Consider the following 16991-nt stretch of genomic DNA (forward strand, 5'->3'; position numbering starts at 1 on the left):
AAACAACCTCAAAGGCCACTTGGCCCCTCTTCTTTTTTCTTTACACACACTTGCATTAAAGCAATGGAACCCAAATTTCTCTGTGTGACTTACAGAGGAAATGCCCAGAGGGGACATTTTTAGGAGACTTGTGTGAGTATGGAGGAGGAAAGGAACCCACATATGTAAAATGTTCACTAGGTGAGGAGATACCTTTGGTTTCCAAGATTGCCCAAGAAGGGAAGATTCAGTCTTCACAAAAACAAGAAGAGAAAAGGTGTGTGTGTGTGTGTGTGTGTGTGTGTGTGTGTGTGTGTTGGGGAAGGGGAAGCTGCTAGTAAGCCATTACATTTTAAGTGTCCAGAGGGGCATTTTGCATTTCTACCTCCCCTCACCACAATTCCAGTTCCACATAGACAGGTGAGTAACTGGAGCACTGAGAATCATACCTCAAATTTAACATATAACACAGGGATGCTCAATAATATCTTGTTTAATAACCTTTGAATAATGGATGTCACCATCAAATCCTAACTTTCCATGTATACCTAATTATCACATTTTCCTGAAATGTATAAATGTCGTGCAAAAGTAAATGAAACATTTATCTTCAGGTCATTGTTGAAGTCCAAGGAGCTTAATGAGGTATTTTTTTCCCAAACACTAAGTGGGAAAAGGATGTTTTCTGTTGCAAGTAAAAAGATATATATTGGCTGGAATAGAAAGATTCCAAGTCTGCTAGGGGCCATGTAAAGCTAGGATAAAAACGAGTGTGTTAATTTAATAGGTAGTTTCTCAAGGAACACTACCAGTGGGCTCAGTCAGCCAAGGGCTCCCACAGATGGAAACCGTGCCAATTTCTCTGTGAAACGCAGTTACCATCCTCACCCCTGAAGTCAGAAGTGCATGCACCCAATTTCCAGTAGCCCCAGGGCCCTGGAGCCAAAAACTGACACCTGCAAGCCAGCACGTCCCCACACTGCCACACAGCTGCCACACGCAGAAAGCAGCACATGGAAACCGTGCCCTTCAGCCCCAGTTAGGAAATCATTAATGATTTCAAATTACAACTGTTGCTTTACCTCAAAACAGTGATAAACAGAAGAGCTACATTCATGATGCTTTCTTTTAAGTCATTTATCTGCTCTCCTCTCAGAGGCAAAAAAAGATACTGAGACAAGTATGAACCTGTCAGGGCTCCTCATTAAAGATGCAGCCCTCTTTCCTTCCCTCTTTCCCGCTCCAGCACTCCTTCCTCTCTGGATTTCCTGCGTGAAGGCAGTGACCTCCGGTGAGGAAGTGCAAGAGGCTCCTCATCACAACAAGGGGGATTGACCGTAGGGGGAGTGCGTCGGGAGACGGCGGCGGGATCCCCTCCCTCATCCTAGCAGGTTAATTCATAATTCACTCCGTTCCCCCAGGTCAACAATAGGCCCGGTTTCCGAAAGGAAGAAAGTCTTAGAGGAAGGCGGCTACCCATTCAAACACAGGAGCATCCGCTAAAACGCGAGAAGGCACAAGCCCTGCTGCCAAACGTGTGCTCAGGAACAGCCTGTATATGGGCGAGACAGCAGTGGCAACGAAGGGAGACCCGCCACGGTTGACAAAGCCACAACTATTCCGACTTGAAAAACCACCCGCAGGCACTGGCTTTGGTGCCAAAATATCCCCGGATTTATTTTCAGGCAAGTGACTCACAACCTCGTCTCCCTAAGCAATTCCATTAAAATGAGTCGCCGGTTCCACTACCCCGACTTTGCGCTGCCCTCTGGCTGCCCCTCCCTCCTCTCCGCCCAACCAGCAAACCCAGACAGCGGGAGCCGCGTACCCCGGGGAGCAGCAGGCAGGCCGCCCGCGCCCGGCCCCCAGCCTCGGGCTGGATGAATGGGGCCGCGGGCCGGGAGCGCCGGGAAGGCGCGCGGAGTGTGCGCGGGCTGTGCACGCGTGTGTGTGTGTGTGCGCGCGTGGGCACGCACCCAGGCCAACTTACGGAGGTGGAGTTGGTCCTCGTCTGGCCGTGGTTCCGTACCTCCTGCTCCCGGAACTGCAACCCAGCCAGGTGCTTCTCCAGCGCCTCCCAGTCCATTGGGGGCATTGGGGGCTCCTCCGGGACGTACGTCCCGCCGTCCGTGGGCTGCAGGCAGAGGCCCCCAGCCGCCGGGCCCCGGCTGCCGCGCCGAAGCCCCGCCGGCTGGGGCTTCTGGGCCGCCCGGCAAGGGCCCCGAGAACTGCTCGGCCATCCGGCCACCACCACGTTGCCATTGTGCCTGAGGTCCTGGGGGTCGTGCGGGTGGATGTTGCCGTTGGGCACTGGGGGCGGCATGGCGGTGGTGGCCCCTCTGCCCCCGCCGCCGCCGCCGCCGCGGGTCCTGGCGCTCACGTCCCCCGGCTCCCGGGCCGGACAGCGGTCATCCCGGTACCCTCGCTCGTCGCGCTCGTTCTCCTCTTCCTCCTCCTCGCCGTCCCCCGCCGGCGCCCACTCATCAATCACCTTCTTCTGGTAGACCGGGAAGGGCTCCTCATAGTCCTCCAGGGCAGACACCAAGTCCAGGCTGCCCCCCGGCGACGACGAGGATTTGCACTCGGAGCAAGGGGTCACTTTGGCGGAGTTGGACTGCGAACTGGCGCGGCTGCTGCTGCTGCTGCCGCTGCCGGCGTCACTGCCTAGATCCATCCCATCCTCTCGGTAATCCTGGGGGGAGGAGGCAGAGAGAGTGAGCCGCCGGGCCGAGCCCGCTCCGGCCGCCCGCTGCCAACGCCCGGGCCCCGCGCCCCGCGCCCGCCTCGCCCGAGGTGCGGCCCCCAAGGCGGCCTGCGGGCCGGAGCCGGCGCAAGCCCGAGGCATCTCTGTCCTGGCCCCCTCCTCTGCCACCGCCAGACTTCCTCCGGGTAACGAACCCTCAAATCAGCCCAGGGGGTGCCCAGCCACCGGCGCGCACACTTTCCTTAAAAGGGGGCCTGGGGCGCGCACGGACTTTGTTTTAACCATTTTGCGCCGGGCGCGCCCCTGCGCCCCGCCCCAAGAATTCTCCGAGAACCACTTTCCCGGAGAATTATAATTACCTGGGGGCGGGGACTGAGAAGAAGGGGGGCGGCAACTACATTGGCACCTCGCTCCACGCGGGAGACCACCCCCGCCCCGGCCGGACCGCCCCCGCCGGCCGCGAGCAGCCCGGCTCCGCTCGCCCGCGGAGCTTCACTTTCTAAGGAGCGGCCGGCGGCTCCGAGCTCTGGCTCCCGCCCCCGCGCCTCCCGGCCCGGCCCCTCCTCCGCCCGCCGGAGAGCTCCGGGTGGGGGGCGTTCTGGGCCCCCGCCCGGCAGGCCGGCCCCCTCCGCCCCCAAAGGTGTGACGGGCCGGGCGCGGCGACTGTCGCCGCAGGCGCCCCGCCGCCCTGGGGAGGAAGGGCGCGCCCTCTCGGCGGCGGAGCGGAGCGGTCCCGCCACGGAGCATGCCCAGAGGCTGCCGGGCGCGGTGCAGTCCGCTCTCCCGGTTTTCGCGGCAGCAGGCCGGGGCGGGAGGCCGGGCGGCGCTGGGGCTGGAGAAGCTGGGGAAAGCCCGGAGGAAGGCAGTGCGGGGCGTTAGGGGCGCGGACCCTTACAATTAGCAGGGGCTGCGCCTTGGGGAGGGTGGTGAGTTTTAACCCCCAGACACACTTGTATTTTCTGGGCGCGCCTCAAGCCCTGTCTGGGGGCCTCGTGACCCCGCCTGAGCCTCCCGACATCCCAAAGTGCGGACCCCGCGCCTTCTAACCCACGGGAAAGTCCCCAAGTGACCCCCTGAGGACCTCCCTCTCCCACAGGCGCACAGACACAAGCCCATGTGGGAGCCCGAATGACGTGGGCTCGGTGGTCCTGCCCCGTCATTTCCCTCCCACCTTCCTCCTCGCAGCTTCCTCTCCTCCATCGCCCGACTCCAGTCGCCTGGCTGTCTCCCCTTCCAAGTTCAGGCTGCGGGTGGAACCTGTTGCTCTAGCTCGCGTTTCCTTCCCTCCCGGCTGCACGCTGAGGATGACCTCAGAGAGGTGTGTGTACAGAGAATGAAGGGGTGAGTATGAGATGGGAATGATGCCTGGCATGGTGGGGAAGGCTCTGGCGAGCCTCCAAGGTCCCCTTTGGCCACCTCCAAACACGGAGACAGTAAAGGAAAAGATCAGGTGACATGCTCCTGGCACATTCGCTGGCTTCCTTCAATTTTTCAGGAAACTGAGTCAAACAGCCCCAGGCTGGGTGTTTCAACTAGATGGGGTGAGGTGTGTGGAATCTTTTCACAGTGTATATGTATATGGAATCACCATGGTGTACACGTTAAATACCTTACAATTTTATGTCAGTTATACCTCAAGAAAGCTGTGGATGGGGGGGTGTACGAAAAAAAATAGCACTTAATTTTACAATGGATTGAAGAAAACCAGTTTCCCTGAACTCCAGATTTGAGCCTGTTACTAATTATTACAGGGAATTCTAGCCTGGATCAGGCCACTAGCCTGACTTTGCACTGTCCAGATGCCGGACAGAGGATGGGGTAATGCTTGGGATTCTTTAGGAGGGAGTGGCTGCCACCCTGACATTTCTTCTAGGTCTAATGGGGACTGGGTGCAGAGACCCTTTGTTGAAGCAATTTCAGTAAAGTGAGAATCCTTCTTCTGCGAGGTAGGCCTGAGCCAGAGATAAGCTAGTCTTCTGACTTGTCTGCAAGCAGCAATCTTATGAATAACAGGAAAAGGGACCTTCTGTTCTGGCCCCTTTACAGCTCTTTACAGGACTGATTATAACTTAGAATGTCTTTTAGGGTAACATCTGTCAACAGCCTGCCTTATGCTCCAAATATGGTTTGATTTTGAGGTTGTGGCAGAGCCCCGGGTCAGCTTGGCTGCCCCCTGTGGGAAGGAGGTGGCCCTGTGAGTGTGCAGAGAGGTGGGTAGAGAGTGTTATGTGCTGGGAACCAGATAGCTCCTTTTCAAGTAGTCACCATATGACTTGGCAAGTCTTAGGTCAGAGAAAGCTCCCTGCTCTGTGGTAGGACACAGGTAAATAGATAAGTATTGATCAACTGGGGTGATAAGGGAGGGTTGTGGTCTCAGTCCAATTTTTAAACATTAGGACCTCCTCAACCACCCACCCAGAATCCTTCCTGGCTTCGGCTCATTCCCCTGGTGACCAGATGGTCTGTGTTCAGGGAATGCAAAAGAAGGCCTTAGAAAAAAACATTTGGCAAGGTACATGCACTGCCAAAAATGCATGGCATTTCAAAGCCAAATAGAAATATCTTTGAATTATCTGTCCTTTTAAATTATTCTCTGACCAGATATTCTGGATCAGATAGGAAACTACTAGAGTTCCTTTTTTTTTTCTTCTTTTCTTTTCATGCAAGGTGTCTGGCTAGCCCAGCTTCCATTCTGTTTCCAGCTTTCCATCGTCTGCCAAGAGCCCTCCCACTTTGGAACAGGAAGCCCTGCCAACTACTAGGCCGGCAACAGTCTACAGCTATGTCCAACAGGATGGAGAGATGATTTGCAAAGTGATTGAAAGATCCTGTTTTCCTGGCTACAGAAAGTCTCCTCAAGTTAGGGGCTTAGGGTTGACAGACTTAGATTTGTCCCCTTCAACCTCTGTAAATTAAACAGCAGAGATGTAAGTCAAGTGGGAGTCATCTCAGACCAGCACCTTCCCCCATCAGTTACCAAGTCCTGTCCCTCTCAAAGACCCACTGCCCCCACCGTGGTCTAGACTCTGTGTCCTGAAATTACTGAACAGTCTCCTAACTATCTCTGCCCATTCTCCTCATTGCCCTTAAAGGAACCGCTTCCCGCCCAACCTTCCCCAACTTCTTTTAGCACATTTCTATTCATCCTTTAAGTCTTAGGTTAAATGTCACCTCCTCCTAGAAGACGTCCCTGATTCTTTATACCTTCCCAATGGCGTCAGGTGACCTTTCCGAGCTTCTATGACACTTACTGACCTTACCACACTCAGTGTATTGAGGTTGCTATTTAATTGCTTATCTTCTCTACTACTCAAGAAATGCATTTTATATGAAGACCCAGGCCATATATACATATAAAAACATGTAACTGAAAAAAAGTTTCATAAAACTCATATTTTGTAAAATCCTATCCTATTCATTTAAAACAAAATGCAGTCACACCTTATTACATTGATTTCACAACCCTTAAATGGGTCAGGGCTCCTAGTACAAAAAGTACTCTAAATTCCATGAAGGGTGGGGCCATTTCTGTGGTTTTCATGGTAACTGGAATGGAGTAGGAGCTTCATCAATATTTGTTGCTAGTTATTCATTATAACATTTAATTCATTAAGTTCTCAAAACCCTGCGAAGAAACTATTATCCCTATTTATGAGGATGCTGAAGACAGTAAGGTTAAGTAACTTGCCTAAGGTCAAAAAGCTGGAAAGCTAGGTGGCAAGGCCAGGATTTGAACCTGGGAAGTTTGGCTTCAGAACCCTGGCTCTTAGTCACTCTGCTAAAGTATCCCTTGGTCTGGAGGCATATGGATGAATTTACCAAGGAAAAATGTCACAAGGGTGTCCTTTCAGCAACCTCAAACTAGATCCCAGGTACCTACTCTGCAGAGGCTCCTTGGGCAGTAGTTATGTCTATGCAGAGAAGAAGGCAGCTGGCAGGAGCAGCTGCTCTCCTCTGCTCACATGTGCTCGCCCTCCTCAACTGTCAACAAGTTCAGCAGTACTCAGCAAGTTGGGAGATTTCATTGTGCAAAGGCACAGTACAGACACCTCAACATTTCACATTGTTCTATGAACTACATGCCGGAAGTCCCCCCCCCAACACAAATCCTTTAACAAGGAAGCCACCATGAGATTGGGTTATTCATTTTTGTCATGGATAGGGAACTGTCTGGAATAATACTCAAAGGGTAGGGATGACAGCATGTTCCTCAGAGGTCAGTGCTATTTATAGGACTATAAACTGTAAAGGCAACATTTGAGAAAAGACATGATTGAAATATTTAAGTCATAAGGAGTTTGAATAGGTGGAGAAAAGATTTATTTACAAAATCCCAGACGAATTCTTCAGTTAGCAGCCCTAATGTTGAACCTTGTGCAAGTTGTAGCATTTAGAGTAACAAAGAAATCACTGGCAGTGGGGTTTGTATTTCATCTTTATGAGGTGAATTACATGCAAGTCACATGATGCTCTCCTGTTTCATCACCTGAATGTAACTACCTGGGAATATTTAACAGCACTGTGGGCGAAGTGTCCTGGGTGTATAACATCTGAGCTTAGTTTCCAGCCCTGTCTCTAACGAGCTGTGTGACCTCGGTTTCCTTAGGGAGGGGGCTAGCCTGCATGACTGTGTTAAGCAAACAGTAAGAATTAATGAATGGAATGAAATGAAATGAAATGAATGAATGAAAAAGTAAATGAACTAAAGGCTTCTTCCAGCTAAAAGACCCCTTGGATTTCATCCTAGGCACTATAGGAAACATCGTATAAAAATGTCTCTGCATGGTTTCATCACCTTCCTTGTTGGGAGATACAAAGTTGGTTCTGCTACTATTATAATTCAAAACCAAGGTCTTTCTCTGTTAGGTAATTTGAATGCATGGTATTTCTCTTTTATTTCTGTAGAGCCAATGGGTTGATTTTAACTTAGTCTGTATGCATAGATACTTTGTAAATGAAATACAGAAAAAAAATTATTTTAGGTGTATATAGGATCCATCTCCAGACCTATACTTTAAAAAACAAACAGAAAACCCTTTAAATACATCAGCATCTTAAATGTTTTGATTCTGTAGCAAACCATGAGATTGTATTTATTTCCTACGTTTTCCTCAATAAAAATGAAATGGCAAAATCTAGGCAACCTTAGCTCATAAAAGATAGCTCCAGTGACCTCTTTTCTAAACCTGAAACCAGGACACTTGGCTTGACAAATACTACAGTGCTTATAGACACCAGGTGAATGTATGTTGGAAACAAAGCTTACCCTGGAAAATCTGAGGCACTGGTGAATAAGGGAACTCTAACTGTAGCAAAGGGACAGTGTCTTGATCAGAGAAAAATCACACAGAGAGTGTCAGTCAGGACCTCAGCATATGGCTGCACAGAATGTGCCCTGTATGGTGCCAGGATTGTGAACTGCACCACAGGTCCCTGCCAGGAGGGACAATTTGGCACCTTCTCATCGATGAAATTTAATGTAAAGGGAATTGGCTGGAGTTGTACAGTGCACAACAGTCCACAGAGGCCCTATAGGGAATGTCATTGGTAGGAAATTTGTTCTCTGTTGACAAGATATGAAGAGGAAGGCTGCTGACTTTTTTCTTAATAAAGTCATAACTCATTGGATGGCACTGCGAAAAATTCAACTCATCTAAACTCCCCCCCCCCAGTCTTTCTTTTTCCAGTTTTCTGTCATCTGTCATCCTATACTACTTTCCATAAGTTCCTAGCGATTCTTGAAAATGCAAGACTGTAAGCAACTCTGAATGTATTTTTTGAGTTTCACTGAAGGGTACAGAGTACTTAAAAGGACACTTAGGATGAGCTGGGAACGTTTGCAGATGCACTGCTGGAGCTCAGGGAAGCATTACAAACGCTAGGCACTGAAGCCCGTGTGCACATAACCCCAGGGCAAGATGAACTGCCTCAGGTGCAGGCCTTGTACTTTGATTGTTACGCTTGTCAAAGAGGACCATCCTCTCAGGATGCTCTAGGAAAGTGAAAACTCTCTTCTGGCCACTTGTTGACATAACTTTGGAAGCACTATCAAATCAAAAAATAGCTCTGGCATTCTCAGTGCAGTGCAGGCAGGAGGAATGCATCTGAGAGTGAAGATGGGGGCAGCGTGGTGGAATGGGGGTGAACTCTGCCAACGCTCTGCCTCTCAGAAGCTCTCCATTTATGGGCAAGACAGTCCCTGCAGCTCGTTGGGCCGTTGGCCTCATCACGAAAGCAGAACTGTATGAAATTGTCAGATGCCGCCAAGGGTCAGTCAGGTGAGGTAAATGAGGGAGGCAGCCCAGGTGACAGAGAGTCTCAGGGTGAGTCAGTGTATCACTGAGCAGCACAGCATGAAGGTATCCATATTAAAATTCAGAACAGCAAGGAGATTTATCCTCAGATTATCCCCAGATCTCCCCTTGGACCTCTGCTCTCCCTTCTTGTTAGGTCCCCCAAGTTGTAAGTCTGCAGGAAAATCAGAGACACCATACATCTTGGCGTATGCAGGGCGATCCTGCTGTTCACCTGCTGTCCTGGCATAGTTATTCGTGGTGCCCTCCTTCCTTCACTCTCAAAAGTGTCCCAGTTTACGTGATGAATTCTGTGATCATCCAAGGTCAGGGCGAAGCATCAATGACTAAACATAACTCATGGGGAGCAGTATTTGTCAAATCTGCCCATACCTTCAGATGAAGTTAAGTAGGTTTGGTGGTGGTGTTTTATAGGTAGAAAAATAATTAATGGAAATGAACTTCCACAATATCCCAACAAAAATGTTTCAATAAAAGCCGTATGTCATGAATTTAAAAACCACAGAAACTATATGAGAGCCTATCAACGTCTGAAAAATGTTCAACTTCATAGTAATCAAAGAAATGCAATCTAAATAAGAATGAGGTAACATTTTGCCTGTAAAAATATTTAAAAATTATTTAAACCGATACTACTCAGTGTCAGGATGGGGGTGATCAAAGGAACATTCATATACTACTGGTGGGTTTACAAATTGATTGATGTAAACTTTCTGGAATACTATGTTCTCAATGTCTTTACAAAGTTTACACCCCATGACCTGTCACTAATTCAACAAATTTATTGAGCACCTGTTACATGCTAGGCACTGGGAGATACTGTGGTGGAAGAGACAAATACTATTTTCCCAAAATGAAACTTTAGTGAAAAAACAGACATTTCAGGGGAAAAAGACACAATTTAGATTACAATTTGTAGTAAGTACTCAAAGAGTAGACTCATAGGATGGTGAGAGAGCATGTAGATAGTATGTGTGTGTTGGGGGGCGGATCAGGAAAAGGGTTGATCAGCTGAAAAGGGTATTTGTTATAGGTATAGGGAAGGTATTTCATAAAGGCTGGAAGAAGCTTAGCACAGTTGAGTAGCTGAGAGGAAACCCCTAGGTTGGAGCAAGACAGTACGGGGAAAAGTAGCAAGAAGAGGGGTTGACATTAAGATCTTTCTCCTACCAGGCACTTAAGAGTTGTAAAAGCAGATTGACATTTTTAGAAACTTTCTCCATGGTGGAGAATTGCGAAGGGAATAAAAGGACAGGACAGGACAGGACAGGGGTGGGTACAGAGAGACCAATTAGGAAGCAAATATAGTAGATCATGTAGGAAAGAGACGTATGTGGCTTAGGAGGGGTTGGGGAGAGGAGAGAAATGGAAATATTAAAGACATATTTAGCTCTGAGAATCAACAGGCCCTGGTGACTGAAGAGATGGGGGTGGTGAGAGAGTGAGAGATGTCACGGATGATTTCCCAGGTTTGTATCATAAGCAGAGGTGACGACATCTCTTTACTGAAATGAGCAATAAGGAGAAGAGAGTTTTTGGTGGGGGAGTAGCAGGAGGGTAGATACTGAATCCCTTTTGGGGCATTTTCCATTTGAGATGGTATATGACAATTAGGGAGACGACAACTAGGGACTCAGATATGTCTGGAGCTTAGCAGATAGACCTGGGGCTGGAGACATAAATATGGGAATCATCACATACAGATGGCGTTTGAAATATTAGATATAAGAGGCTCTTCTAGAGACAAATACAGAGAGTGAGAAGAATAGGCCAAGTTTCTAGTCCCGAGGAACTGCATCATTTATAAATCTTGGAGAAGAATGGGTTTATAAGAAAGATAAGGAACAGAATAGGGGGAGGAGACAATAGTTACTCTTTTAAAAATCTAACCTAAGGAAATGAAGATCTAGATTTATGCATAAAGATGCTCACTGTGGCATTTACAATGGTGAAAAATTAGCTTCAACCTAAATGTCAAAAAATGGGAAGATGTTTAAATAAATTGTGACATATTCAGTCTGCAGAATAAATGCAGTCAAATGGGATGTTTTTGAAAATTATAACATTAAACGAATGAGGATACACTATTACACATACTATGTGATCCACATTTTAAAAATGAAATGAATATGCTGAGAAAAAGATGTAGCCAAATGTAAACAGTGCTTAACTAAGGATGGTAAGATTGCAGGTTTTTTTTTTTTTTTACTTTTGTATCTATTTGTGTTTTTCAATTTATTTACAAGAATCACAAAATAGGTGGTAATTTTTTTTTTTATTAAATGGGACAAATTATGCATATTTTACTTAAAATGAATGATTCTGATTTGCTGAAGAATTCCATTAAAATAATTGTTCAGAAGAGTTAGAATTTATTTACGTAACTTCTGTGATGCAGTCTTTCCAAAAACAAATAATTTTACGGTTCTATAAATCATTTATTAACTTTAAGTTTTTGAATATCAGATTTCCTTTCAAAATATAGACTGAGCCGGCACACTTCTGAAAAAGTTCTGGGAGTAGGGGCAGGGAAACTTTTTCTGTAAAGGGCTAAATCGTAAATATTTTCAGCTTTGTGAGTCAGTCTCTTGAATATTCTTTTTTTTATTTTTATTTTTAAGCAGCCCTTTAAAAACGTAAAAATTCTTGGCTCTCAGGCCATACAAATACAGATGGCTGTCTGGATTTGGCCCACAGGCCAATTTGGACTGAAGAATCAGTACAGAAGAACAATGCCTAACTAGTTTTTCATTAAAAGCTAACATAATATTGGGATTGTAGCTAGGTGCATCTTGAATTATTAGATTACTAGAAACAGTTTGGATCTATTTTCAACGGGAAGCAGAATAAGTTTCAATGGGAAGCAGTTTCTAAAAAGCAAACTTTGGAAAGAAAAAGTGTATATATTTTTAAGGGAAAATTGATCCTGTGCAAGTATGTCAAAAAGTTGGTATTTTTCACCCAGAAAGTAAAAGTAAAGGAAACTGTATTTATTTGTAAAATAAAGAATCTTTTCATATTTCTTCTATGTTAACCTTACATTTTTGGGGATTATGAAGGGAGCGTCGTTGTTATATACAAGAATCTGTTCACTCGTTCATGCCACAAACCTGGGAGCCCTCCTGGTCCCCCACTTCTCACGTCCCCTCCCCCCATCACCATATGTACTTAGTGCTGTTAGGGCTCCAAGCAGATTCCTGTTGGTGCCACTACACCCACCCCCTGCTGCTCTGAATATTGGCTACAAAGGCTCACAGCTATCCTCTATGTTACAATTTATCCCTTGGCCTTCCTCCGGCTAAGGATAGACCATCTGATCCACATCCTACTTGGCATTTCCTCCTTCCTATCCTGCTTCTCTCACTTCCTTACAGGTTTATCCCTCAATAAAACACCCACACCCAAATCTCTGTGCCAGGTTCTGCTTCTAGGGAACCTGACCTGTGACACCAAGTCCCAGTGATTCTACTTCCTAAAAATATTTGGCTTTCTGTCCACTACGTCTCCTTGGAGAAAGGGTGCCGAACCAGGTTACGCTTACAATTTCACTCTGTGAGTACATTTCAAACTTTAGTGTATGATGTCAATAACTTTTATGAATACCAGGAAATAGTTCTTATAAAGTACATACTCGTACACTTCACTTCTATTTTAGCATATAATACTTATAGTCTATTTATCATAATGATATAAAGTTTCTCTTTTGAATGAGTTTTAAAATGAGTTGATTTAAAGAACAATATTAAGTAGGAGTAGAGGTGGAATATAGTATGGCAAGATCCTGGAGGCGGTAGCCAAATATTGTGACTTAGCCTTACTGTTTAGGCCCAGATACCACCCCTTGGCCCCACCTGCCAGCTCAGGTCAACCCCACTGTCCTCAGCACAGTGCCCAGATCCCACCTGAGGCAGCCCCCAGCTCCTCTACCAAGCCAGGGACATGAGTTTGGGCAATTACACCTGTGCTCAGGTTGAGAAATGTGGCTGTAACTCCCTGAAGTCATTTTACGACAGTGAAAAGAAATTCCTAGGAAATAGACTCGTGGGGATTGGAATGATCTGGATTTGCCTCTCTTAAAATAACAGCATATTCAGGGGTTCTGTTTTGTTTTGGTTTTAACCCTTTCTCCAAGAAGTCAAGAGAGAAAAAGAGCATTTCAGTCTCTGTTGCTGGGTAATTTACTAATAATGGTAAACTAAACACTAAACACTCAGTTTTAGTGATTATCAAACCAAAGAACAGTCTACGTTGTTTTTCATAACAGAGTTAGCAGTTCAAAATAATTAGGAATAACCTGAAGCAAAATGTATTTCACTGAGAAAGTACAGAAGTAGCTAATATCCGACTTCCGAGACAGGAAAAGTGAAAAGAATTATTTCAGGTGGAGCTAGGAAAATGTGTTGCGTTTCCATTGGGAAAACGCTGTGCTTTTGTACACCATTCCCCTGGATGTTGCAGTGCATTTGTGCTCATCATGCTTTCAACTCCCACCCTGTGCTACGTCTAGTCTTGGGCTGCCAGGCACTGTGTGCAGCATTTCCCCGCCAGCCCTCCTGAACCCTTTGATTTACTCGGTGCTCATTCCTGAAGGTTGCTATGAATCATTAACCAAAATGCAGTAGAGCAGGAGGTCACAAGTCATATAGGCTCCACTACTTGCACACAGCCTGTTTTTGGAAACGTAATTTTGAAGGTTTTAATGTAAGTGTAATCGAGAAAATAAACTGAACACATATTCCTATCTTAATAAAGGTTTTCTTCAGAGTCAGCAAATATTCATATCATATTAAGCATCAATAAACCTATTACAGTGTAATAAAAAGGAAAGGTCTTATAATAGAAGATTATTTATAGGCTATTAGTTATTAGTATAATTTAAAAAATATTACCAGTGACAATTAGCAAAATTGATAGTATTGGAGATGCAGCTGTTTCCACTCACGAATACTAATAATACTGCAATAATTCTATACAGTAATGTTAATTGAAAGCTAAACCTCTTCCAAGTTTTTGTTTATCCATATGGATGTTTTTGTTTATCAGATAACTACCATGTCCCCAAATATCAGACCCAGCTGGACAATCAGCTCTCATGTGTCTTTTGGAGCAAAAATTAATATAAGACCCGGTTTATATTATATTATATTATACCCGATCTTATTTTACTATAATATAATAAAGACATATTAATTTTTGCTCCAAAAGACACATGAGAGCTGATTGTCTGGCTAGGTCTTATCTTCGGGGAAACAGGGTTTTGCATATGCATTTCATCAATTTTAAGACACACTTTAAAAAATAATTTTAACACCTCTGAAATTGGGATCTGTTTTAGAATCAATGGCATCTTGCAATTATAATTGGCACATCTCTGTTATTCTTAGCAGCACATAAAATAATGAGGTGTTTTACATACCAATGGTATATTAGATTTGATAAAATATAGTGAATTCTATAAAAACAATTTGATAAAATATAGTAAATTCTATAATTATCAAACATTTAAAAAACATAAAGTAAAAATGCCAAACAAAAAAATAGAATAAACCAAGTTGACATAAAGTGCATGGCTGAAAATAAGTTTCTTATTGCGAAGAATGGAACTTTTTGATCAAAATAGCTGGATTCTAATTGATAGTTTCAGACACAGATGAGGATCCACATCAATGAAACAAATCTGTCAGTTTTTAGATAATCCACACTAAATCTGAACTCACTTGAGGACGTGGTTAAAATGCTTAAAAGATACTTAATTATTTCATCTGTTACGTTTAAGTGTATACATACATTTAAAGCAACTACCAGAAGTGACACTTCAACATATCACTGAATAAAACACAGAGATGCTTGTGGGATTCAGCATGGGAGCCTTTCCCTACCCGTGTGTTTCCCGGCTGTCTGCCAGGCTGTTTCCCGGGTGAGGGTTCAGTGATAGAGGGCTTGGAACATTTATTGAGCACCTCTCCCCTGATTTACGAGGTCCAGGTAAGGTTGATTACCATGGCACTACCTAGCGCTGTCTCATCCTATGCAATCTTCTCTGTGAAATCACAGGTTTTATGTGCTGATTCCCCTCCCCTCGTTGAATAGATATGAATGTAAATCCAAGACTGTCAAAAGACGTTTGTCTATCACCTAAAAATTATTGTGTACCACACTCTGGGAAACACTTGTCTGGATGAAGAACCAAGTAGGAAAGACTCAGGTGGGACAGGGAAAATGTTACAACTAGAGCCAGATGGGTCAGGTGGGTTGAGGAGGGCAGTTAGGAGGCAAACACTGGAGGGGCTTCCAGGCCTGACCCAGCCATCTGGAGAACAGCCCAGGTAGAGAGGTGCGAACTTAAGGAGATAGCAGCATTTATTTATCCATTCCTCTGTTCATTCAGTTTCTCATTCATTCAAATACCTACTATGTGCCAGCTACTGGGTTGGGTTCTGGGAGAAAGAGTTATGGTGTAGAAAGGACACGAAGAATGTCACTGATTCCAGTTGGGGTTCAAAGGATTAGGATGGACACAAAAAATGCTATGAGAAAAGGTATCAGAGGGGACATTCAACTCAATGTGGACAGCTCAGGGAGGCCTTCCAAAAGGAGTGATACTTGAATTGAGTCTTGAGATATAAACAAAACTTGCTGAAGTCTCCCAGAGGCAGAATGATGGACATTCCAATCTCGGGGAACAGTATGGTCAGAAGTTTGGAGGTGTGAGAAAGCACGGTCTGTTACCCACAAATGAAGGAAGCTTGGTACAGCTGAAAAAGAGTGAATATGACAGGATGACAGGGAAAGAGGCTAGAAATAGTAGGAACACAAGAGCTGGATGTGAAAGATACTGAATTTGAATTTGAACTTGAAGGATTTTAAGCCAGAAATGGCTGGATTACATATATGTTTTATGTGTTGAGTGATGCCGAGAAAAAGGAAACTCTGTGACGAAACGTAACCTGAAAGTCTTAGCTGCAGTGCTAGACAGTCACCATACAGAGATTGGCATCATTTTTAAAAATGGTTTAAAGGGCCAGTGGGCTGCTGAAAGAGAGTGAAAGTGCAGACGATTAGCATTGCAGCTGAGAGGCATTGGACAAACCACACATCAGCCCAATAAAGTCTCGCAGGTGAGAACAAGAGTTTGGAAATGAAGGAAGAGGAGGAGCAAGTGCTGAACTTTGTAGTGAACCTAGAGGAAGGGCTGAACCACCAATACATGACAATGACAAGGACAGCTAGAGGACGGTGGAGGAATTCCCTTTCCCTAAGTCCTAAGATAATTCACAGGATCAACTGTATATCTGCGTATATATTTTTTGGTTTCTTAAAAAATAACTTTATGGTATGGAAGTACTCCAAACATTTACATCATTGAATAGCACAATGAACTCCCGTATTTCCATCACCCAGCTCTGGCAATCTTATTTCACCTATAACCCTCCTTTTCCCTCCACGCCTACTAGATTATTTTGAAGCAAACCCCGGACCTCATATCAGTTTAAGACAATGGTCTTTATCCTCAAACCTTTGTCAGGATGTGATGAAACTACCGATACTTAGAAAAACACTGAAAATTAACAACTATCGAAGCAAAGTCTACTCTTAAATAAAGAGAAATTAAAAACAACACAACATAAACACGATTATCAGTTATTTGGAAAAAAGGGCACCATAGAATAACGTATAAATAGCACCAATCTGGTAAACAAGGTTCCTAGCAAAATCCTATGACATGAATTAAACTAATGAGGTGAAATATATGATCAGAAGACAAGAAAATTTAATTTAAAATTGTGTGCACTAAAGCATCAAAGATGTAAGCTATGAAATAACTATGAGGCCGGAAAGAAAAATCTGAAAGCAGAAAGAGAGCTGGGCTGAGGGTAGGATGGGCACGCAAATAAAATGGACGTTAGAATATAGTCCAACCCATTTAAAAGAGATTCCAATTGAGTCCTTCACATGACCATCACTTACTGAGCACTTGCCAAGTGCAGGGCACG

At 45.1% G+C, this 16991-nt stretch overlaps 1 protein-coding gene across 2 annotated transcripts in view; it reads right to left on the reverse strand.

Annotated features, from left to right (window-relative positions):
• The window catches only part of LOC308489126 (IQCJ-SCHIP1 readthrough transcript protein), a 677105-nt gene that overhangs the window by 108987 nt on the left and 551127 nt on the right, over window positions 1-16991 (reverse strand). Inside the window, exons 1-2 of one of the 2 annotated variants that reach the window (XM_081029801.1) lie at window positions 3043-3227; window positions 1970-2671 (exon numbers count right to left, since the gene is read on the reverse strand). In XM_081029801.1, coding sequence (XP_080885927.1) covers window positions 1970-2653 — 684 coding nt within the window. In that variant the 5' untranslated portion in view covers window positions 2654-2671; window positions 3043-3227. Of the gene's footprint in view, window positions 1-1969; window positions 2672-3042; window positions 3228-16991 lie in introns of those variants that run through there. The other variant, XM_081029800.1, reaches the window with a different exon arrangement.

This window comes from Rhinolophus hipposideros, assembly GCF_964194185.1.
Source record: "Rhinolophus hipposideros genome assembly, chromosome: 2".
Classification (NCBI taxonomy): Eukaryota; Metazoa; Chordata; class Mammalia; order Chiroptera; family Rhinolophidae; genus Rhinolophus; species Rhinolophus hipposideros.